Below are 22,648 nucleotides of genomic sequence, written 5' to 3'. Positions count from 1 at the left end.
TCAGTGCGCAGGGAGTAATGATCAAACTCTGAAGTTATAAAACTTTCAAAATATTCACTAGGAGCTCATAAACATACCTCCAATGTATCGACTCCTGTTACATACTTTGTATGCAAAACACAACTGAGTGGAGAAGGAGTACATAAACCATTACCAGAGAACCAAGCAACTTACCAGACTTGGCATGTCCAAAAACCGTGGGTACTCTCAGAATATTCCAGGCTCTGAGACTGGTGTATGTTTCCTCCATGCCTGACATGATAATTGGAAGGTTCTCAGCTGAGGGCCGCAATAACTTGGGTGACCCACTCATCTGTGCTGCTGGTATTCCCATCCTCTCGCCTGAGCTTCTTGTCTTCACCACAGTCATCTGTCACTTTTCGCTTCTTATAATGTCTCTGCCCCTGGTCGAGATTCCGTCTAAGGTTGCGCAGTTTAGTCTCTAGGAATCCACAATGAGAGACTGGATCATAATAATGCTCCTGAGGAAGAAAGGACAGAGGTATATGGGTAACAGCTGAGCAATTTTAACTGAGAAAAAAAGCTCTAATACAGTTTTTTCTGATTGCTTAAGCACATTTTTTGTAACTATTGGCTAATTTTGCAAAACTCTTCACACAAATAAGAAAACCTGTCACCCAATAATCAAAACATTGTAGTTCTCTTGCAAAAGCAAACACAGCTAGATTAACTCTTCACACCTTCGTAAAAATGGTGTTTCCGTATCAAACAGTACACACAAGCCATCATCTACTAAGCACACAATGCGCCAACTGCACACTGATGGTATGAATACAAAACACATCTGGCTTTTGCTTTCTCTGTGCACAAGGTAGGCTATGTCAGTTTGAGCTCATACTTCTGTCATAGATCCATAAGCATGGAGGGATCCAAACTTCAAGTACTGGTGTTTATTCAAACACATCAAAACAAACACAAGTGTTTATTTCCAAGTATAGGATTATTTGCAATCGCCATAATGACTATATGGGTTACTTGGTCTGCAGTGAACATGCTTCCTCTGCCCCCAGCATCTGGTCATCTAGCAATTCTGTAAAGTAACAATTTCAGTATTTTCACATCAATGGTATTGGTGTGTTTCTCATTGGCATATGGCAGTGCTACAAATCTTTGTGCGAAGTGACTGTGCTAACCGATTCTCATTTCAAGATGTCCTTATGATGCTTGCTACAGTGTAGCGGCTCGAGTTAGGCTGGACCCGTTGGCCAGCTACCCTCAGGGTCATTCCACGGTTGATGACATGGTCCACTATTGTAGCTCTGATGTCATCAGCAATTCTATTTCTTACTCTTCCTACCCTTCCTCTCCCCCCTCCTCATCTTCCTCTCCCCCCTTCTCGTCTTCCTCTTGCTCCTCCTTGTCCTTGTCGTCCTCTTCATCCTACTTCTTCACCTCCACGTCCTCTTCCTCGGCCTCCTCTACTTCTCACTCTTTCTGCTCCCTCCATTGTACTCCGCACACACAGCTTACCTGTATTGTAGTGCTTAGGCTGATTGCAAAGTGAACTAATTATCTAAAAAAGTTTTCACATGTGAAAGTGTGCCAGACAGTTGGCAAATTAGTGTTAATGATAGCCATACATGTGTATACTTTTGCTAGGAGTGTGTTGGAAATTTGGTAATTGAGTGTTGTGCAGTGAATTGTGCCTACAGTTTTGCAAAGTGTGTGTTACAAAATTGCAAACTGAGTGCAAAGCAGTTTTTGTGCTTTTAGTTTTGCAGACTCAGTGAGTGGTTTTGCTATAAGTCTGAATAGTTTTAGAGATTGTGCTACAGGAATCTCAGTTAGGGTTTAAGCATTCAGAAAAAACTGTAAATAATTAGATAAAGGTTAAACGATACACAGTAAGTGGGAACAAGTGCAATTTACAGTATGTAGTGGAATTTACATTATTAAAATGCTAAATTTACTTACAAATCCTTCCCCCTGTCCTGCCACTTAAGGGTGGAAAAGTGGTGAGGATGCTTTTTGCTACAGTTAGCTTCTCTGCACTAAGAGGGTAACTGGAAAACAAAGGTAAACTTTTTTACTTCTGTGCACTTCAACATTTTTAAAGGAAAACATTCATTGCAAAATTTTAACAAAGTACAGTAAAGTGCTATACTTACTAACCACACCTCTCCACCAAATCCCCAATGCAAGTCTTCACAAGGAGCCTCCTCGATGGCACCGACAGGTTTCATACTCCTTAAGAATCTGTGGGGCTTTCCTGAGTGACTTCAGGGGTTGACTTTGTTCTTCTGTGGTAATGGTAGACTGTGTAAAGGCAACACCAGACACTTTACCTCTCTGCAATAATCTTCAAAGTCATGACAGCAAATTTCCACAGAGCATAAAAGCACGAGTTTACTCAAAAAGCTGCAGCAGAAGAAGGCGGTTTCTTAACTACGTGATTATAACGCAATGACTAAAAGAAATTCTGAATAATAAATAAATTGATTTTATCTTCTAGTTGCTACTTGGTGAATAAATCTGATCCTGACTAATAGTGATGTCTGATGTCTGTGGCACTGCTGACAATAAGAATTTTTTTTTTTACAAATTTCTTTCTCATCTATAAAAGTGGTTACAAGGACTTTGACAGATTCTAAGTTGTCATATGTGTGCTGAAAAAATGAAACACATGGCTAAATAAGTAAGATAATTTGCATGGTCAAGTTGCTGTTGTTTGGTTTTTTAAATAACACTGACTATTACTTCCTCAGAAGTTCTGCATAAAAAAGAAACTATATCAGAGCATGTTTCCAGCAATAAGCCTTAAAAAAGAATGTGCACATACTTTAGTTAATCATACTAGATGCAAAAACTGCTTTAACTGCTTGAAAAAATAATCATCTCTGTCAATATGAGGTATATTTCATGTTAAAGTTACTCAGTCTTTATTCCTATTCTCTGCTAGTAAACGAATGGTCGCGGTGATAACTACATTTGCTATATTCAGAGCTAAGGACAATATTGTCATTTTACTCAACACTGCTACGGTTAGGTGCTGACTCTGGCGTTGCTCATAGACAACATAATGCCTGTCGGAGCCGCTAGCCAACTACCACACTGGTTCTAAGAGCAATTTCTGAATACTCTAATACATAAATAAAGTAAATAGATAAATACATGAATAAAGTAATACATAAAAATACTACCAAAACACATTAACTCTAATGGAGTATGGCACGAAATCCAAGAACTAATAATAAAATTAAGAGTAGGATATGTTAGCAAGACTGTTACATTAAGGTTAGCTAGGTATAGTTAAGCAGTAATTAACTTAAACTCTAAACTCCTACATAACTCCTATATTTTATATAAATTCACATTCTTCCAGAAACCCGGCATATTTTCAGTACATTAAGATAAACTGGTAAATGATACTTACTGTAAGGTCTGACAACATACTAGGCGACGTAACCTCCATCTTTGTCTCCTTTGTCTCAGTGGCGCGAAAGATAGCGCCCCCTTCCCGCCGCCGGTATGTCATGTTGCTGGGCAGAATTTGTTTCAATTTTAAGCATGTGTGTTCTTACTCATTTCATTTTCTACTTTTGCTTCAATTATATTCACATGTTACGGTCAAAATTAAGCCTGTTCTTTGTGGATACTTATGCTTATCCGGTTGTTCAGTCTGACGTCACTAGCCGTGTCTGGGTCTAAACTCCGCTGCAGGTCCATATATCAAACGATCACTATGGGATTACTGAGAGTTGAAAAACTGTCTAAAGTGTTATGACCCAGTGATGTGTTTGTTGGTGTTGTGCCTCCCACCGGAGGATGGTGGCGGTATTTTCCCTTTTTTCTCTCCTAGGAGGTGGACACCTGGGCGTGGCTGCTAGGTATCTGGGTGGAGTCTCTACACACCTTCCGACTGGATAATTGATGGACCACCTCCAGTACTTAACGTCCGGATGACAGTCACCTGGGAGTGCTGTTTGGAACCCCGTTGACTCGGTCACAGAGTTGTGTGTTGTGTCATTGTAGTGCAGGCTGGAGTATTCACGTGTACCTCTAGCCTTGCCATGTAAATAATTGTAAATAAGTTAACCAGTGGCGGTCACTTTTTTGTTCCTTTGCTGTATAACTTTCACTGTTGCAGCCTAGTAGGCGTGAGAAGCCGTTTTCTTTTGTTGAACAAGTTTTCTCCTGTTTTTCGTTAGATAGTTAGGTAAGTGACTTGTCTTTTGTTTTGGCTTCTTTTTATTTTGGTGTAGGGAAGACTAGGGATTGTTTTATAGGGAGTTTTGTTTATTGTTTTGGCATTGCTCACTGCTGATGAAAATAAATGGCTGCTTAAATACTTAAAAAAGGTGTCGTTGTTGGGGTTTGTGCGTGGGTGGGAAGTGAGTGGGGCAAATTATTTGTTACGTTTATTTACTTGCCGGGACCAGAACGTAACATATTGGGGGCTCGTCCCTTTGGTGGTTCTTTTTGTGGCTTGTTTTCTTGGTTGGCGGTTTTTTCTTGTGTGGGGGGTGTGTGTTAGGATGGAGTTTAAGTTGGAGGACTTCACTCTGAGCCCGTCTGCGGAGAAGTTGGACAGGTGTAAAAAGGCTGACCTCTTGCTTGTTGCTGAATTCTTTGATGTGACTGTGCCGTTGACTGCGAAGAAGAAAGAGCTTAGGGAGCTCCTGTGTGTCCAGTTGACGGACAGGGGGTTGTTTGGTGAGCCGGGTCCTGCAGGGGGGGTTGAGCTGGGGGCTGTTGCTGGTGTTTCTGCCCCACTGAAAAATCTCCCTTTTCCACCTAGCCCTTCTGTGGAGGAGCTGCGGTTAACGCTGCGCATTAAGGAGGTGGAGCTAAAGAAACAGCAGTTGGAGGTGGACGCTATGCACTTGAGGATCAGGGCTCTGGAGGTAGAGAGGGGAGCCTCTGTGTCTGCCAGCCCTCCTGTACCTCGGTTAGCCCCGCAGTCACCATCCCCGCAGGTACCCTCCCCGGAGTCATCATCCCCGCAGGTACCCTCCCCGGAGTCATCATCCCCGCAGTCGCCATCTCCGCAGCCACCGGCCCCGATGCCAGGTGGTGGCTTTGATGTGAGTAAACACATCAAAATGGTGCCGGCGTTTCGGGAAACTGAGGTGGATTCGTATTTCACAGTGTTTGAACGTATCGCAGGTGCGCTGCACTGGCCAAAGGATGTGTGGTCTCTTTTACTCCAATGTAGATTGGTGGGGAAAGCTCAAGAGGTATGCACCGCTCTTTCTCTGGAGGACAGTTTTGACTATGATACGGTGAAGGCTGCTGTCCTGCGCGCTTACGAGCTTGTGCCAGAGGCTTACAGGCAGAGATTTAGGGATGGGAAAAAATCCGCCAACCAGACCTATGTGGAGTTTGCCAGAGAAAAGAAAACTCTGTTTGATAAGTGGTGTCATGCTACAGAAGTAAAAACCTTGGAAGACCTGCGTGAGTTGGTGACGTTAGAAGAGTTTAAAAATCAACTACCAGACACTGTGGTAACCTACTTAAACGAACAGAAGGTTACGACTCTCGCCGCTGCTGCTATACGGGCTGATGAGTTTGTGTTGACACATAAAGTGGTGTTTTCGGCTCCTGCTCACAGTTTTTCGTCTTCCGGTGGCCCGCCCCGATGGTCTCCAAGGGGCACCCGCCGTGCCATTCCCTCATCCATTGAGAACCGCGTGTGTTTTTTTTGCCATGAGCAGGGACACCTTATTGCGGTTTGCCCTGCTCTGAAGAGAAAAGAAATGACCAGGGAGGGTACATCTCCTTCCCCAATAAACCTTCTACAGACAAACTCTCCTACTTGGGGGGAGGTGATGGCACCCGAAAATGATAAAGTAGATAAGGAGTTTAAGCCGTTTGTGTCAAACGGCTTTGTTTCCTTGATAGGAGAAGATCGGCGGACTCCTGTCAGTATTTTGCGAGACACTGGTGCGAAACAGTCGCTCATTCGTGAGGGGGTCTTACCGTTTTCAGCTCAATCCTGTTGTGGGGCGGATGTGTTAGCCTGGGGAGTTAGGATGTGTGTAATACGGGTTCCTTTACACTTGGTGCAGCTTTCGTCTCAGTTTTTGTCTGGTGAGGTTAAGCTTGGGGTGCGACCCCAGTTACCGGTTGCAGGTATTGACATCATCTTGGGAAACGATCTAGCTGGCGGCACAGTTTTTCCGTCGCCAGAAGTAGTCGATATACCACTTACAGATAACAGTGGTTTCGATCGTGCCACATCAAAGGCTGTTCAAACCGTCAGTGTAAAGACATTTTGGCAGAGGAGAGGTGCGAGTGGATCCCAGCAACAGCAGCAGCAGAATAGGAGGCAGCCCAAGGGGACGAGAAGAACAAATATTCAAACCACAAGGGTCGCTGAAGCCACCATGCAATCAGACCCAAGTAGATTCACTTTTCAGGACAGTCAGCAGCAAAATGCTGAAACCAGGCCACCTGCTAGAAAAAGACAAGGACCTCGACGGCATAGGGACCGCAGAAGAGGCCAGCTGATGGTGGCTAATGCTCCATCTCCCACCCTTAAATTTGACACAGACTTTGATTTTGATTCCTCCAACGCGCAATTCATTAAGGAGGCGCTTGAGAAGAAGTTACAGGAGGGGCTGAATCTAAAAGATGGGAATTCTGAGGGAAGGGAAAAGGAGGGGTTGCAGCTGAGTTCAGGGGAGGATCATTTTGGTCCAAAGTGCTACTATGACAAAGCAAAGTTTTTCTTTGACAACATCTCATCTGATAATGGGCTCAGACTGACGTGGGCAGAGGAGCGAAAGCGCAATCTGGAGACTTTTGGTGTCCCTGGGCGGTTCCTGAGGGGCCAAGGATTCAGAGGTGGACGCCAGTGTTTTGGGGGCGGGTGCAGTGCTCGTGCAGGAGGATGAAAATGGCATTGACCACCCAGTCTGTTTCTTTTCTAGAAAATTTCTAAAACAGCAACCAGCGCCTCATGCGTTGGTCCTTACTCCTACAGGATTTCAACATTGAGATCCGATATATAAGAGCTTAGAGAATGTTATGGCTGATGCCCTCTCTAGGTCGTAAATCAAACATCTTTGTGTGGGGTTGGATGTTTGATTTTTTTTGGGTGGGGGAAACTGTTATGACCCAGTGATGTGTTTGTTGGTGTTGTGCCTCCCACCGGAGGATGGTGGCGGTATTTTCCCTTTTTTCTCTCCTAGGAGGTGGACACCTGGGCGTGGCTGCTAGGTATCTGGGTGGAGTCTCTACACACCTTCCGACTGGATAATTGATGGACCACCTCCAGTACTTAACGTCCGGATGACAGTCACCTGGGAGTGCTGTTTGGAACCCCGTTGACTCGGTCACAGAGTTGTGTGTTGTGTCATTGTAGTGCAGGCTGGAGTATTCACGTGTACCTCTAGCCTTGCCATGTAAATAATTGTAAATAAGTTAACCAGTGGCGGTCACTTTTTTGTTCCTTTGCTGTATAACTTTCACTGTTGCAGCCTAGTAGGCGTGAGAAGCCGTTTTCTTTTGTTGAACAAGTTTTCTCCTGTTTTTCGTTAGATAGTTAGGTAAGTGACTTGTCTTTTGTTTTGGCTTCTTTTTATTTTGGTGTAGGGAAGACTAGGGATTGTTTTATAGGGAGTTTTGTTTATTGTTTTGGCATTGCTCACTGCTGATGAAAATAAATGGCTGCTTAAATACTTAAAAAAGGTGTCGTTGTTGGGGTTTGTGCGTGGGTGGGAAGTGAGTGGGGCAAATTATTTGTTACGTTTATTTACTTGCCGGGACCAGAACGTAACAAAAGTCTTTCATCTTTAATAAAATGATCAGCGTTCTGCTCTACCAGGTGTAACAATTGAGTTTAACATCCAGGCATCCATGAAAACGGAATTTATGACATTTAACGGAGTTAGAAGTTAGCAGGGAGTTAGCTCGCTAGCTTCTATCTAAATACAATATAGCATGTCCTGACTGCGGGGTTTTGGAAACAAATTAAAACGTACAGCTCTGCTATCACTTCCAGCATAAATGAAGACAGAAAACTAAACAGCAGTGACGTTTGTAGGGTTACTGAAGTTGGGCTAGCTGGTATATAATGATGTGCTACGTGACCGCTAGCGACACAGCTATGTTAGCATAATATAAACAAGCTAACTTTTTTTCCACTCGATAAAAGTTAATGTGAGTGTTCTCGGTGGTCAGGAACAAATGTAATCGCATGGCAGGATGCTGTAAAAGGACCAAACTTCAGCCAGGAGAACAACTGAGATAATCCATCCACAATACGAGGTTAGTCATTCATATACTGCTGCATGGGCTGGGCTGTAGTTACATCGTAAGGTTTTAAAAACTGAGCTTAAATAAATGATTAGCGGTAATAAAAGCCGAGGGAGGTCAACAGTGGTCGCTGACTGTTTTAGGAGCTTTTTGAGATCAAATAGAAGAAAATACATAACATTAAACATGTTAACAACACAAAAGCCATATTAAACGCAGACTACTTTAGACCCGGAAGTAGGATTCGTCGCGTCATCACTGAACAACCGGATTGTATAGCCATGGCCATTAATTGGTATGCCATACATATTGAGAAATAAAAAATTAATCCTCTTTCAGAATTTTAGTACACCATACACACCTTGGTCCACATTACATTATAAAATGTTTTATTTGTTGAAAGTAATGAGGAAAGGATTAAGGAAAACAAACAATAACTAAACATTTTATTTATTCAGTTAATATAGTTATAATACATTGTTAATCTGCAATTTATTTCACTAAACACAGGGCTAGCATCAAATTACTGAGCTTCTAATTTTAGGTCCTGTTGTTAGATTCTGAAAATAACACACAAAATGTGTTAAACTGTGCAACACATCAAGTGTGTTAAGCGTTTTACACATTTTTTCAATGTTTACACATTTTCTTACACATGTTATGTTAAAATTTACACAAAATGTGTTAATAGTGTAACAACACATTTTTTGTGTCATTTTTTAACACATCCTTTCTAAGAGTGTGAATAACTCCCCCCCCCAATACACACTCAACGTCTTTCACGCACAGCCAAAACTTGTCTCTTAAAAAACAGTAACATTATAACGGAGATGTTGGAGAACAAATGGGAAGTTACCCAGCAGCAGGGGCGGGGTTACTGGCCCCTATAAAGAGGAGACCGGGGCTCTTCTCTTTCTAACTGTCTCTGAGTGGCTCTGCTGTCTGTGCTTACGGCTCTACATCCTGGGGTTTGCTTTGCTTGCTTTATTATGTGTTGTCTTGCTGTTATGTGTATCTACTTTCTTGTTTTTCATATGATTCAGTGCATTAAACTCAGTTCCAAGAATTCTAGTCTGTTCCTGAGCATCTTTTCCACTAACAGAAGTCAAAACGTTGTGGTTTTTCAGTCCTGTTTGATCAGGCCTGCTCCTTGACTGGCTCCACACAGGGATTTGCGCCCTGGCACTTCTTATTTATCCAGGACACAAATATGTGTGAGTGCAAACTTTTTATGAGGTGTGTCAAATGAGCCAGAGACCAGGTTTGTGTTTCACTTAGCTGATTTTAAAACCTCCTCTCAGGCTCACTGCTATATAAAAACAAAGATTACTTTCTGGATTTAACTATCATCATGGTTCATGGAGAAATCTTGTGTTGAGTTCAGGGGTGTTTTAGCCCAAAATGAATTAAAGCACCCCAAAAGATTTCTTACTTTTTTGACAATATTTGGTACAGTATATTGTCTTTTTTGTGTGTGTGATACACTGCAAAAATATAGAAAGCATACAGTACTTGGTTAAGATGTAATATTTTAACAACAAAAGTATAGATACCTGGTGCCCTTGGATGGTTGGTGTATTCCAATCCACCTCTGGCGCTGGTGCCCTACCCTCAATTTTAAATGCATATAGACACTGAGGGTTTTCGGGAGGAGCCGTGCTGCTCTCTGGCTCTACACCCGTTACATCAGTAAGTCTAAGGCCGATTAAAGCCCAACTTAGGCATTCATTAAGTGAATCCACAACTCACAGTTACTTTAACACAGGACACTTTATTAAAGTGGATGAAACAGAAATACACAAAACAACACTGCGGGACAGTCAATCAGTAAACTTGATTATGAATGCAATGCGAGGGGCTTTACAAAATTAACTGTGTACAAAAAGTCAAAAGTGCCTGTCAGCTATGTCATTGTGAACAAAAGACTTAACTCTTCCACTCACTTTTGCTGTTAGGAAATTAATCTGAAGGGTTGCTTGATGGACTCCTAAATTTACATCTCATTTAAAAGAAGATATAAAAGAAAACAGGAGCGGCTAAAACTACCGCCATCTACTGGCCTTTGGCGGAAATGAGGAACAGCATGACTGTGACTGCGGGTGGAGTAGCTCTGGTTGTCCCCATCGCTGTACTGTACACTGAATAAATACACTTGTAGATTTCTCAGAAATAAAATGACATGTGAAGAAGAGCTTATAGTGCTCACCCTGGTGAAGCAAATATTTGGCTTCACATTACAATTCTGACTGTAAAGGACAGGCTTACAAATACAATAAATAAACGGGATTTGTTTTTGTACTTTTAGCCTTTAGTTTCATGTTTAATATTAATAATACATTTTAATTTAGCTTGAAAAGTTATGCTAGTGTAACATAGTTAAATAGATTTGAAGTTAAATCCCACTAAATGGGACATTGGCGCCACCTACTGTTGAAAAAGTCACCCTGCAATATTCACAAACGGCAGAGGATTCTGGGTAATCCTCAGAATAATGGAGGATTCCTGCGAGGTAAGGGATGCGCAAATGTCGTGTGGAGGAAAAATCATATCGCAGGCTGTTAAAGTAATACAGACCCGATTAATTTTGTTGTGTATACATCATTTGTTGCGGGTCATTTCTCCAGTCTTTATGTTGAACTGAGTGCACGTTTATGTGAGATTTATTTATTGGGAGGAGAGGAAACAAAATGGGAGCATAGTTAGCTAACCCTGTTGTTGCTTTCCCGTTTAGATTTTGTGCTGATTGCCCACGACATAAAAAAGAGAGCATTCTAACCATTGCCTTTTTGTTGTGAATGCAGGTATGTGACTGTGCCACACTGTTTAGAGAATTTACATTGTTTCATGTACAGCTTTAAATATATATTTCTATATTCCTTTCATTTGGGAAATTTAACATGCAATGTTAATGGTGTTGAAGTTTTTCTATTTTGGTTGTATAAATTTACCACTATACGATCACACTGCGAGTGGAAATGTAATCCTGAGAATAATGGAGGATTCCTGCGATATTTTGTGCTGATTGCCCACGACATTAAAAAGAGAGCATTCTAACCATTGCCTTTTTGTTGTGAATGCAGACCAGAGAAGACACTACACAGAGGTCACACTAGACTCTGGGTAAAACGTTAAGAGGGTGTCTGGTTTTTGTTACTAATGTGGACACTTGGTTTTAGTTTCAATTGATTAATTATGTGAAATAAAAATATGAACTCGACTCGGGCATTGTGGGTGCAATTTGGTGAGAGCCTCCCTTTGGTTAGACTTAATTTGTCATTAAAAAAAAGACACGATTTCCACATAGAGAATAGAAGAGAGGGTGGAGCCACTGAGCTCCGAGCCGCCCGGCTGTTTTCCTTTACGTCCGCTGAGCACACATAATAAGACGGCTCCGTCGGGTTGAACTTCATTCGACTTTGCTTGTTCAAAGAAGAAACTGTAACCATGAGTGGACGGGGCAAGGGTGGCAAAGGACTCGGCAAGGGAGGCGCCAAGCGTCACCGTAAAGTTCTCCGTGATAACATCCAGGGTATCACCAAACCCGCTATCCGTCGTCTGGCTCGCCGTGGCGGAGTGAAGCGTATCTCCGGCCTGATCTACGAGGAGACTCGTGGTGTGCTCAAGGTGTTCCTGGAGAACGTCATCCGTGATGCCGTCACCTACACTGAGCACGCCAAGAGGAAGACTGTGACTGCCATGGATGTGGTGTACGCTCTGAAGAGGCAGGGCCGCACTCTGTACGGCTTTGGCGGTTAAACTCATTCGACCTAATCCATCAAACGGCTCTTTTAAGAGCCACCCACTTTCACTTTGAGAGTTTTGTTCCCTTATGACCGACTGATATTGCCTACATATTGTAACTGACTGGGTTACAAGTCAGTTGACTGTTGTGTTATCAGTGTATTGTGTTCATAGTTGGACCACATCCGCAGCATGGTGATTTACCGAGTGTCCTTGAATGTGCAGTAGTCGAGAGGCCGGTTAGCCTGTCAATCACATCAGCTACCAATGACAGTCTGGAGGAGAGCAGGTGTGTGGTTGGCTGACAGTGTTCGGGGGCGGGGATTAGAGTAGTTTGTGTGTGGCGGAAGACAGAAGAATGTCGGGGGTTGTGCTGTTGCTGTAGAGCGCACTTTCCCCGTTGTGTTGGCGTTGGCTACGGCCCACATTAGCCCGTGTTACTATTCTGAATAAACACCGGTAACCGGAACGCTGGTCGTCTGTCGAGGGACGCTACAAGATTATATTGACTCTCCGTTTTGCTATAAGATTCAGCTGTAATGCGTGCTTTTCTCCACAACGTTACAATAACTGTCATGACCACAAACTGAACTTCACAGGTTACAGGCCTATTCAATACCACTGTTTATTAATACTCACTGAACAGTCATAGACCAAACAAAAGAAAAATAATAAATTTCACTTATTCATCAGTTTATTTGTAAATGTCTTCCTGCCATAAATCTGCTTGAAACAGAAGTGCTTGCTTAGTAGATTCTTTTTTTTTTTTTTAATTTTTTTTTTTTTTTTAGGTAACTAACCCACCTTTGATCTAGTAAAAGGTGGACATGAGTGGCTGAAACCCAATGAAGCTTCTTAAACCTCTTCCTGATGTGTGCCTGAAATATCATCTTCACCAATCATATCAATATAACAGTTTTGATGTGATCTTCCTTTCTGAAAGGCTTACTCACTCTCACAATCCTGACATAACCTTCATACAAGCAACATTGTCTAACATATGTTTTAGTACGCAGATTTTATGCACTTGAAATGCAACGTCTGTTTAAACTGCAAACAAAGTATCAAAGGCAACTGTAAATGATCTGTGATGAAACGACCCACATCGCAAACAAGAAGTTTTGCCAGGTTGTCTACATTTAGTTGACGTGCGTCCAGGTATAAATAATAATAATAATTTAAAAAAAGCTCCTTTGAAGGAGTGGATCAGAATGACAGAAAATACACCACACCACTAGTGTTTGCATGTAGCTCACAGCTGTGGTTCGCTTTCGGTCTAAATGAATCTTAGACCTAAATGAGAGTTTGTAGTGATTTACAATTATAAGTCTGAACCTCTTTAATCTGTTCAGCTGTCTTGTTTTTAAGTTTTAATGCAAGTACTTTAAGGAACAAACAATGAGACAATGTTTATGCTTCTGACAGCATAAACTCTGACAGCACTGAGCAGCTCCTTTAGTGGCAGGCTGCAGCACCCACGATGTGGGACAGAGAGATTACTCAGGTCTTTCCTCCCCACTGCTGTCAGACTCTACAACAAAGACTTGCAGCTGATCAAACACACACATCCACACAAGTGCAATAAGACTGCTATATGTGCAATTCTTTTTTTCTGACAAAGTTGTACTTTTCTATTTTCTTACTCAGTTGTATATAGCATTTGTATTCTATTGCATACCAGTGTTTTCTAATTTCTGCTACATAACTTTGCACTTTTGCTGTAACGAAACAAATTTCCCACCTGTGGGACTAATCAAGGTCATCTTATCTTATGCACTTACGACACAGATCTCTGGTTTCAAAGCAAGTTTTTAAAAAGAAAAGTCTGGGTAATAACTTCACAGATTTCAGATTTTTATTCATGTACTAAAACAACTAAATGTGGTGCACATACTGATAGACTAACAGGGCTGTCCCACTTCAGTTCTAGTGTGAACATGAGTTTGACACCTATGGATTAAAGATTTAGTTTCATTACTTTAACCAAGTGTACTCTCAGAGGTGAGTGGCTCTTACAAGAGCCGTTAGTTGGTTGAGGAAAGTGGCTGGATTTTATTCAGCTTTCTCATTCTTCTTGGCCTGGATGTTGTCGGCCCAGCAGCTTGTTCAGCTCTTCGTCGTTGTGGACGGCCAGCTGCAGGTGGTGGGGGATGATCCTGACAAGGGCGTAGATTTGGTTTTGGCATTGGTGGGGATGGATGATTCAACCTCCAAACCCTGCCCTGCTTTTGTCTTTGTTTCTTGATTATTATTATTTATTTTATTTATTTTAAAAAAGAGGAGAAATATACTTGCCTACATATGCTATTCTTCATGCTTTTAAATCATTTAAAATTACAGTTCATAGTTTTATATGTGAATTATATAATGTTAAATTACTATTAAACAAATGACTGAGTAAGTATTTTAGACTTTTGTTTACTTCAGCCATATTCCATATCAATCAGGTATCATACCAAAAAAAAAGGAAGCTTCAAATACAGTCATGATAATAAAAGAATATGACTTTAAGGACTTAACATTACTTCAGTTATAGTACACAAACATCTCTTATATGCATTAGCACTAAGGGAACACTGAATGACCTGGTGGTTTTTGTCCATCTAAGATGACCACAAAGTAAAAGATCTCTCGGCAAAATGATGCAAGATTTTAGGCTGTTACGTTCCCCCCGAAAGGGTCTAGGCATGTGAGTGAGGGGACCAGTAACAAATGAGTCCAGAACAGAATGAAAGGAAAACAGACCAGTGTTTTCAGTAAATAAAATAGTCTTTATTATAGATCATCTTAACATAAAGAGCCGGCAACGCCGTTTTACCAATAACACTTGGAAAAAGAGAAAAAGGGTTGCAACAACAAAGAACACAACAACCAAACAAAAACTCCACACCACGAGGAGGTACTTCCAGGGGCCCACAAGCTCACCCTGTCACTAACAGCAGCTGGCTTTACTGCTGCCAAGGCCCACAAGCCCACACTACTCACGCAAAGCAGCTATGCTGTTTCCACAACTCCACACTTTGAGCAGGCTAACCACACACACCGCAGAGACACCAGAGAACACCCCCCCCTGTTCACAGCTCATCCCCAGCTTATATGACCTCCGAGAGGTGATTGCTGACTGGGCCCAGGTGGTAAATGAGTCCAATGAGCAGCAGCTGTGTCCTGGGGAGAGAGAAGAGCAAGAGAGAGACGGGGGGTGGAGCAAAAGAGGAGGAGGTGGAGAAAAACACCGCGCCCACACAAGGGCAGTATCAGGAGGCCCAGCTAGGGCCGTAACACCCCCTCCCATAAATACAAACCAGTGGTTTGGCACTATTGCCCCGATCAAGTTAGTGAGCTGGGATGTTTTATTCTCAACATGAACTACTGTTACAGCAAAAGACATGGACTACATGCCCCACACAACAACTCAATGTCCACTATGTGAAGGGGCCACACACACATGCCTGCTCCTCTCGTTAAGTGAGATAAACTGCTGGCATATTTGTTTTACATCTATGAACAGAATCAACTTTTTGGAGATTTACTTTCCTGGATGACTGAGAATGCATGAAGACGTAAACAGGTCCGTGAAAGGCCCAGCCAATGACATTGGCCATAGTGAGGCAATTGTGAAAATAAAGTCAGTGAATTCCACGTTGATGCAAACTGTAATTTCTGGTATAGAAACAGCATTAAGATTGAAGTGAGCATAAAACTTGTTTTCTAAAAAGAATACTAATAAAAAGAATAAAGGAGCGAGCTCTTGGTGTGAGTGAGGTGGCTCTGAAAAGAGCCGTTGTTTGTAGGAGAGCGTGCAGCTTAAGCTCTCTCTCCGCGGATGCGGCGAGCCAGCTGGATGTCTTTGGGCATGATGGTGACCCTTTTGGCGTGGATGGCGCACAGGTTTGTGTCCTCGAAGAGTCCGACCAGATAAGCCTCGCTGGCCTCCTGCAGAGCCATGACAGCAGAGCTCTGGAAGCGCAGGTCGGTCTTGAAGTCCTGAGCGATCTCGCGGACCAGACGCTGGAAGGGCAGCTTGCGGATCAGCAGCTCGGTGGATTTCTGGTAACGGCGGATCTCACGCAGAGCCACGGTACCAGGCCTATAACGGTGAGGCTTCTTGACGCCTCCGGTGGCCGGGGCGCTCTTACGAGCGGCCTTGGTGGCCAGCTGCTTCCTGGGGGCTTTGCCGCCAGTAGACTTGCGAGCGGTCTGCTTGGTTCTTGCCATTCTTCCTCACTTTTCTTTTCTTGTGATACGAGCAGAAAATGTAGCGAACGGAGGAGACTCGCTGCTCTTAAAGTGTGTGACTGGCTGTGACGCGGTGCCGCTCCGGCTCGTGATTGGTGACGGGCTCCACGTGGAGCACCGCCCCGCCTCGGTGTGTGCTGCTCATTGGAGAAAAGTGCATTGATGTTGCGCGCTGCCGCAAGCCTCTCTGCGATTGGTGCGTGACGAAGCTGCGCGCGCTCTGCGGAAATATAAGCGAGGCTTTGAGCTGATCGGGCCACATTTTCTCTCAGTCTCGATACTACGAAGAAAAGAACCTGTCAAAATGAGTGGGCGCGGAAAGACCGGAGGCAAAGCCAGAGCTAAGGCCAAGACCCGCTCATCCCGTGCCGGGCTTCAGTTCCCCGTGGGTCGTGTCCACAGACTGCTGCGCAAAGGCAACTATGCCGAGCGTGTAGGAGCCGGCGCCCCCGTTTACCTGGCAGCTGTGCTCGAGTACCTGACCGCTGAGATCCTGGAGCTGGCTGGCAACGCAGCCCGCGACAACAAGAAGACTCGTATCATCCCACGTCACCTGCAGCTGGCTGTGCGCAACGACGAGGAGCTCAACAAGCTCCTGGGGGGAGTCACCATCGCTCAGGGTGGTGTGCTGCCCAACATCCAGGCTGTGCTGCTGCCCAAGAAGACCGAGAAGCCCGCCAAGGCCAAGTAAACGCAAAGCGCTCGGCTTCACCAACAACAAAGGCTCTTTTAAGAGCCACACACTTCTCTCTGAGCAAACATCCTTCTTGCTCTTACTCTGTCTGTAACAAGTTGTGTATTGGGAAATGTAGATTATGCATCTTGATTTATTTTATAATTTATATTTATTCATGTCATCAGACATAGTCAGGGACTGAAATCCACCTTCAAATAAGAACTACTTTCATTAACTCCAAAGCTCTTTGCGTTTGGTCTATTCTTGTTTTTCCTTTCCTCTTCCTTGCTGCTGGTATTTTTAGACACAAGGGCAACATTTTAAATAAAACACTTCAACACAAAATCTGTTATTTTTTTCCCCTTTTTATAAAATTCTCTTTAATCTTGATGTTCATGCAATGTGCAGGGCATATCCATAATATGGTCATTACAAGAACACACTCCAAATAATAAATAAGTCTGTAAATAAACATAATAGGTTTGCTACAGCACAGTAGTATTTGTTTTATTTAAGATGATCACGAAACAGTAGAAGAAGAAATCTGTGGCTTGTATTTATGTGCTAAATGCTTCAAATGTCTTCATGATGTCTCCACAGAGCTGATCAGGAGAGTCTGCAGCATCAAACTGATCTGGACTCAGTATTTAAGGTTTGTACATGTACACCAACCTCCTTTTTAAATTGTTTTTATGTTGCACAGTCCAATATTCATCATAAAATAATGGCAAAATTCCACAAATAATTAGACAGTGAATTAGTTTCACTTTATTTTTTTATATTGTGGATAAAAGGCGTAGCGTGGAGATAACACTACTTAAAATCGATGGATCAAAACAGGCTTTTTTTAAAATACATATGTATTTATATAACACATTTTTTTTCAGAAAAGCAAATTAATGTTAATAATCTATGTTCTTATATGAATAAGAACCAAACTGACAGTCCGCAAAAACTATCCAGTAATGATAATGTTGTCTGGTAGGAGTTTTATTTTAAAAAGTTACTTGCATAAAATTTAAAACTTAATTTTTGTTAAATTGAAAACAAACACTAAGCAAATCTGTGAAAATTTGTTTTTACTATGAAGATCTGAATTTTCATTAATTTTGATTGTGTCATTTATTTTCCAGATGCTGGAAGACAACATTATTACTTTTGTGAAGAACGAACTAAAGAAGCTGCAGAATGATCTGAATCCAGATTATTCAGAGTGTCAGAGGGATGAAGAGGAGGTGTTGGACAGTGAGGAAGAGAAGCAGAGAAGGAGCAGCAGAGAGGCATTTCTGAAACTTGCAGTTAACTTCCTGAGAATAATGAAACAGGAGGAGCTGGCTGACTGTCTGCAGAGCAGTGAGAGGATTTCTCTTCATAAATTCAGTCTTTACAGGAATGAAATTGTCACAATTTCTATAATCATAACACTCGTGTTTCTGGTGCTTTCCTGTAGAAAATCCTGATCCACTTTGTGAGAATACTTTTAAATGTAACCTAAAGAAGAAGTTCCAGTGTGTCTTTGAGGGGATTGCTAAACCAGGAAACCAAACCACTCTAAATGAGATCTACACAGAGCTCTGCATCACAGAGGGAGGGACCGGAGTGGTCAACACTGAACATGAGGTCAGACAGATTGAAATGTTTTCCTGGAAACCAAACAGACCAGAAACAACAATCAGGTGTGAAGACATATTTAAAGCTTCAACTGGAAGAGACAAACCAATCAGAACAGTTCTGACCAAAGGAGTGGCTGGCATCGGGAAAACATTCCTGACACAAAAGTTCACTTTGGACTGGACTGAAGACAAGACCAACCAGGACATCCAGTTCATGTTTCCATTCCCATTCAGAGAGCTGAATTTACTGAGGGATAAAAAGTTCAGCTTAGCGGGACTTATTCATCACTTCTTCACTGAAATCAAAGAAGTCTTTACAGGAGTGAAATTGTCACATTTTCTATAATCATAACACTCATGTTTCTGGTGCTTTCCTGTAGAAAATCCTGATCCACTTTGTGAGAATACTTTTAAATGTAACCTAAAGAAGAAGTTCCAGTGTGTCTTTGAGGGGATTGCTAAACCAGGAACCCAAACCACTCTAAATGAGATCTACACAGAGCTCTACATCACAGAGGGAGGGACCGGAGAGGTCAACACTGAACATGAGGTCAGACAGATTGAAATGTTCTCCTGGAAACCATTACAGACCAGAAACAACAATCAGGTGTGAAGACATCTTTAAAGCTTCGACTGAAAGAGACAAACCAATCAGAACAGTTCTGACCAAAGGAGTGGCTGGCATCGGGAAAACATTCCTGACACAAAAGTTCACTTTGGACTGGAATGAAGACAAGACCAACCAGGACATCCAGTTCATGTTTCCATTCCCATTCAGAGAGCTGAATTTACTGAGGGATAGAAAGTTCAGCTTAGTGGGACTTATTCATCGCTTCTTCACTGAAATCAAAGAAGCAGGAATCTGTAACTTTAAAAAGTTCAAAGTTGTGTTCATCTTTGATGGTCTGGATGAGTGTCGACTTCCTCTGAACTTCCACATCACTGAGATCCTCACTGATGATACAGAGTCCACATCAGTGGATGTGCTGCTGACAAACCTCATCGGGGGAAAGTTGCTTCCTTCTGCTCACATCTGGATAACCACACGACCTGCAGCAGCCAACCAGATCCCTGCTGAGTATATAGACATGGTTACAGAGATCAGAGGGTTCACTGACCCAAAGAAGGAAGAGTACTTCAGGAAGAGACAGAGACAAGGAAGAGGCCAACACCATAATCTCTCACATCAAGACATCACGAAGCCTCCACATCATGTGTCACATCCCAATCTTCTGCTGGATCACTGCTACAGTTCTAGAGAGCAGGAAGATGATTGAAGCACTGGGGAAACTGTCTTTTTAGCAGCTGCAGAAAGGAAACCTGATCTTCTATGAAACAGACCTGACAGAGTGTGGGTCAGAGAAGCCTCAGTGTACTCAGGAGTGTTCACACAGATTTTTAAAGACGAGAGAGGAGTATACCAGGACAAGTTTTACTGTTTTGTCCATCTGAACATTCGGGAGTTTTTAGCTGCTCTTTATGTCCATCTGACATTCGCCAACTCTGGTATCAACCTGCTGGAAGAGGAACAAATGGCATCAGTGAAGACTGGAGAGTCTTTAGTACAAAATTTCTACCAGAGTGCTGTGGACAAGGCCTTGAAGAGTCCAAATGGACATCTGGACTTGTTATGTTGAAAGTTACCTTGAAACCAAACCAAGCACACCATTGTTTTTTCTTGTGACATTACCAATGAGTTTGATGTGTCACATGGCCCTCTCCCTATTGAAAAAAACAAAAGATGTATCCAAGATGGGCAACTTCTAAATGGCCACCATGGTACATCATCAAATTCAAAGCAGTTCCTTACAATGATTGTGTTGTGTGTGTTTGTAGGTTGTCAGGCTATCAGATCACAGGACCAGGCTTCACCTCTCTGGCCACAGCTCTGCACTGCAATCCCTCCTATTTGAAAGAGTTGGACTTGAGCTATAATCACCCAGGAGACTCAGGAATGAAGCTTTTGTTTGCTCTAAGGGAGGATCCACATGTGAAACTGGACAAAAGAGGAAATAAAGCTGTTTTTTTTCTCCAGCATATTGTAAGGTAACCACTGACCTGATTGCCAGTAATACAGTCTGTATGTCCAGTTAAGTGGGCAGCTGTGTGGGTGAACGACTCAGAACCAATCACAGTTAATACTGCAAATATACACAATTATTACAGTTTTCAAGGATAGTTAAGTTGTTTTAATAGGGAGAGAAGGAAACACTAAGCATTCAGGAGGGTAAGCCTGTAGGGGTCAGTAACCATAACACTGAACTATGTTCCTGTTTGGCTCTTCCACGAAGATGTTACATTTTTAAATTTTCGTTCTTTCTTCTTAGATTAAGCTTCTGGATTCATCGCCGGTGATACTGACACATAGCCAGTGCTCCTGTGTGGCAGGCGCTGTTATGTGCAATCACACAGTGGCATTGCTCTTCCAAACAGCACACTACTCACAACTCAGAGTGCCGGTCGTCCCCCCTGTGCATAGCTGCACGGAATCTGAACAGCAATGGCACAAGCCACGGACAGTGGTAATTTAAATGAGGTTAAAGTTTTTGAATTAGTCCATGTTTACATATGAACAGCAACACCATCCATAGTAAATGTGTCTTCTGTTAGGGTGTGAGACCAGGACCCATCAACTCCATGATCTTCACTAAGCCGGTACCAAATAGGATGGCCCAGACTGGAGTATGGTAATTAGATTTGTAAAATTTGGTTTCCTGTGTTACAAATGCATGTTGCTATTTGTTCATACATACATGTGTCAGAATAGGTATTAATTTACATACAACATTACACTTTCTGAAGACGGCCTACTCAGTCATGTACATATACATCCCAGTCTCTAACTTATGCACCACTGTTTTACACCTTTTAGTTTAGTTGTTGTTCAGTATAACAACCTTCTTCCTTACATTATTGTCATTGATGTTTTCTTTAGGAGTGGCTTCTAAAGAGGCATGGTGGGTCCGTTACCAGATCCCTGCTTGTTCAGAATAACGGAAGCATATGCAAAATTTAATATTGAGGACAGGCCACTTGTGAGACACAATGAACATGAGACCTGACAAGCCCCTTGTGGAAAGTGCCTTTGGGCTGGTGCAGGGGGGCAGTCTTCTGTCATATCAGCAGCCGGTTTTGACAACCCGGTACATCACACTACAACGTGATGCACCACCAACATCGCACTTGCCTCTGGAGGGGTACGACATCTTGCCATCAGATTGTGTGTTTGTGTGCTCAGAAGAAGAGCTTCTGCATCTGAAAAACTTGTCTGTAACTCTGGAAATGGCTCACAAAATAGAGGAAGCTACATGTGAGCAAAGCTCTTTGTCTGAGTGGCATCAGCTCCGCAGGCCCAGAGTGACTGCCTTTAGGTTTCGGGAGGTGTGTCATGTCAGAGGCCAGAGCTCGGCAGAGTCACTAGCAGAGCGTATATTGAAGGGAACAAGGCAGACAGCAGACATGAGGAGAGGAACTGAGATGGAGCATGCAATAGCACCAGAGTATAGTAGGCTAATGAATGTTAACTACTCACCCTGTGGTCTGGTCATTCACCCCATTGCCCCCTGGCTTGCTGCATCTCCTGATGGTGTTGTTTTTGACCCCAATGAATACCCCCAGTTTGGCCTCATTGAATTCAAATGTCCCAATGTACAAAACTTTATTGACTGCAAATATGTTCAAATTTAACGTGGTACCCCTAAACTAAAAAAAGAGCCACACATATTACTGGCAAGTGCAGGGGCAACTGCTCATCAGTGGGATGCAGTGGTGTGACTTTGTTGTGTGGGACTACCTAGTGCAAAGAATATACATGGATACAGATGTGCACAATGCAATCAGAGAAAAGGCTGACTACTTATTTTTGTACATATATATGCCAAGATACCTGTGTTTGGAAAAATGAACAGAAAAACAGATCCTTCAGGCTGGCTGGAACAAAATAACTGATGTTTTATTTGCAATGTATTTCATGAATTTTTTGTTGTCAAATCAATAAACTGTTATTTAAGCAATGGCATCAATTTCTTTTTTTAAAAAAAAACACACATTAAAACATTGAATTTGGCCAGAACTTATTTACATGGTAAGTATTTTAAAGTCCATGCCTAGCATACTGATATACATTTAGACAATAAGACAACTGAATGAAGAAAATGACAAA

General features: G+C 42.5%; 4 protein-coding genes, 2 long non-coding RNA genes and 1 pseudogene across 7 annotated transcripts; 5 read left to right on the top strand and 2 right to left on the bottom strand.

Moving 5' to 3' along the window:
* Positions 1-218: 218 nt before the first annotated feature.
* Positions 219-3,564, bottom strand: LOC113018239 (uncharacterized). Its single transcript, XR_003271734.1, has 4 exons — positions 3,395-3,564; positions 2,130-2,277; positions 1,936-2,024; positions 219-482 (listed from the first exon to the last, which is right to left on the bottom strand). It is a non-coding gene; the product is annotated as an uncharacterized LOC113018239 (long non-coding RNA).
* Positions 3,565-5,646: 2,082 nt separating this feature from the next.
* Positions 5,647-7,142, top strand: LOC113018196 (protein LSM14 homolog B-like). The gene has a single exon (XM_026161258.1). The coding sequence runs from the start codon at positions 5,718-5,720 to the stop codon at positions 6,855-6,857; it is 1,140 nt and encodes a 379-aa protein (XP_026017043.1). The 5' UTR covers positions 5,647-5,717; the 3' UTR covers positions 6,858-7,142.
* Positions 7,143-11,618: 4,476 nt separating this feature from the next.
* Positions 11,619-12,653, top strand: LOC113018230 (histone H4). Its single transcript, XM_026161297.1, has one exon. It carries the CDS (start codon positions 11,665-11,667, stop codon positions 11,974-11,976), a length of 312 nt encoding a protein of 103 aa, XP_026017082.1. The 5' UTR covers positions 11,619-11,664; the 3' UTR covers positions 11,977-12,653.
* A 3,066-nt stretch (positions 12,654-15,719) lies between these two features.
* Positions 15,720-16,223, bottom strand: LOC113018223 (histone H3). The gene has a single exon (XM_026161290.1). The coding sequence runs from the start codon at positions 16,174-16,176 to the stop codon at positions 15,766-15,768; it is 411 nt and encodes a 136-aa protein (XP_026017075.1). The 5' UTR covers positions 16,177-16,223; the 3' UTR covers positions 15,720-15,765.
* A 220-nt stretch (positions 16,224-16,443) lies between these two features.
* LOC113018224 (histone H2A-like) lies at positions 16,444-16,958 on the top strand. The gene has a single exon (XM_026161292.1). It carries the CDS (start codon positions 16,502-16,504, stop codon positions 16,886-16,888), a length of 387 nt encoding a protein of 128 aa, XP_026017077.1. The 5' UTR covers positions 16,444-16,501; the 3' UTR covers positions 16,889-16,958.
* A 453-nt stretch (positions 16,959-17,411) lies between these two features.
* LOC113018254 (protein NLRC3-like) lies at positions 17,412-19,823 on the top strand (annotated as a pseudogene).
* Positions 19,824-20,218: 395 nt separating this feature from the next.
* On the top strand, positions 20,219-22,425 carry LOC113018240 (uncharacterized). Of its 2 annotated transcripts, XR_003271736.1 has the most exons (4): positions 20,219-20,532; positions 20,814-21,008; positions 21,097-21,173; positions 21,422-22,425. It is a non-coding gene; the product is annotated as an uncharacterized LOC113018240 (long non-coding RNA). The 2 variants fall into 2 exon arrangements; XR_003271735.1 differs by lacking the exon at positions 20,219-20,532 and having other exon boundaries at positions 20,763-21,008.
* The last annotated feature ends 223 nt before the right edge of the window (positions 22,426-22,648 follow it).

Source organism: Astatotilapia calliptera, unplaced genomic scaffold, assembly GCF_900246225.1.
Source record: "Astatotilapia calliptera unplaced genomic scaffold, fAstCal1.2 U_scaffold_5, whole genome shotgun sequence".
Classification (NCBI taxonomy): domain Eukaryota; kingdom Metazoa; phylum Chordata; class Actinopteri; order Cichliformes; family Cichlidae; genus Astatotilapia; species Astatotilapia calliptera.
This window is presented reverse-complemented; position numbering and strand designations above follow the sequence as displayed.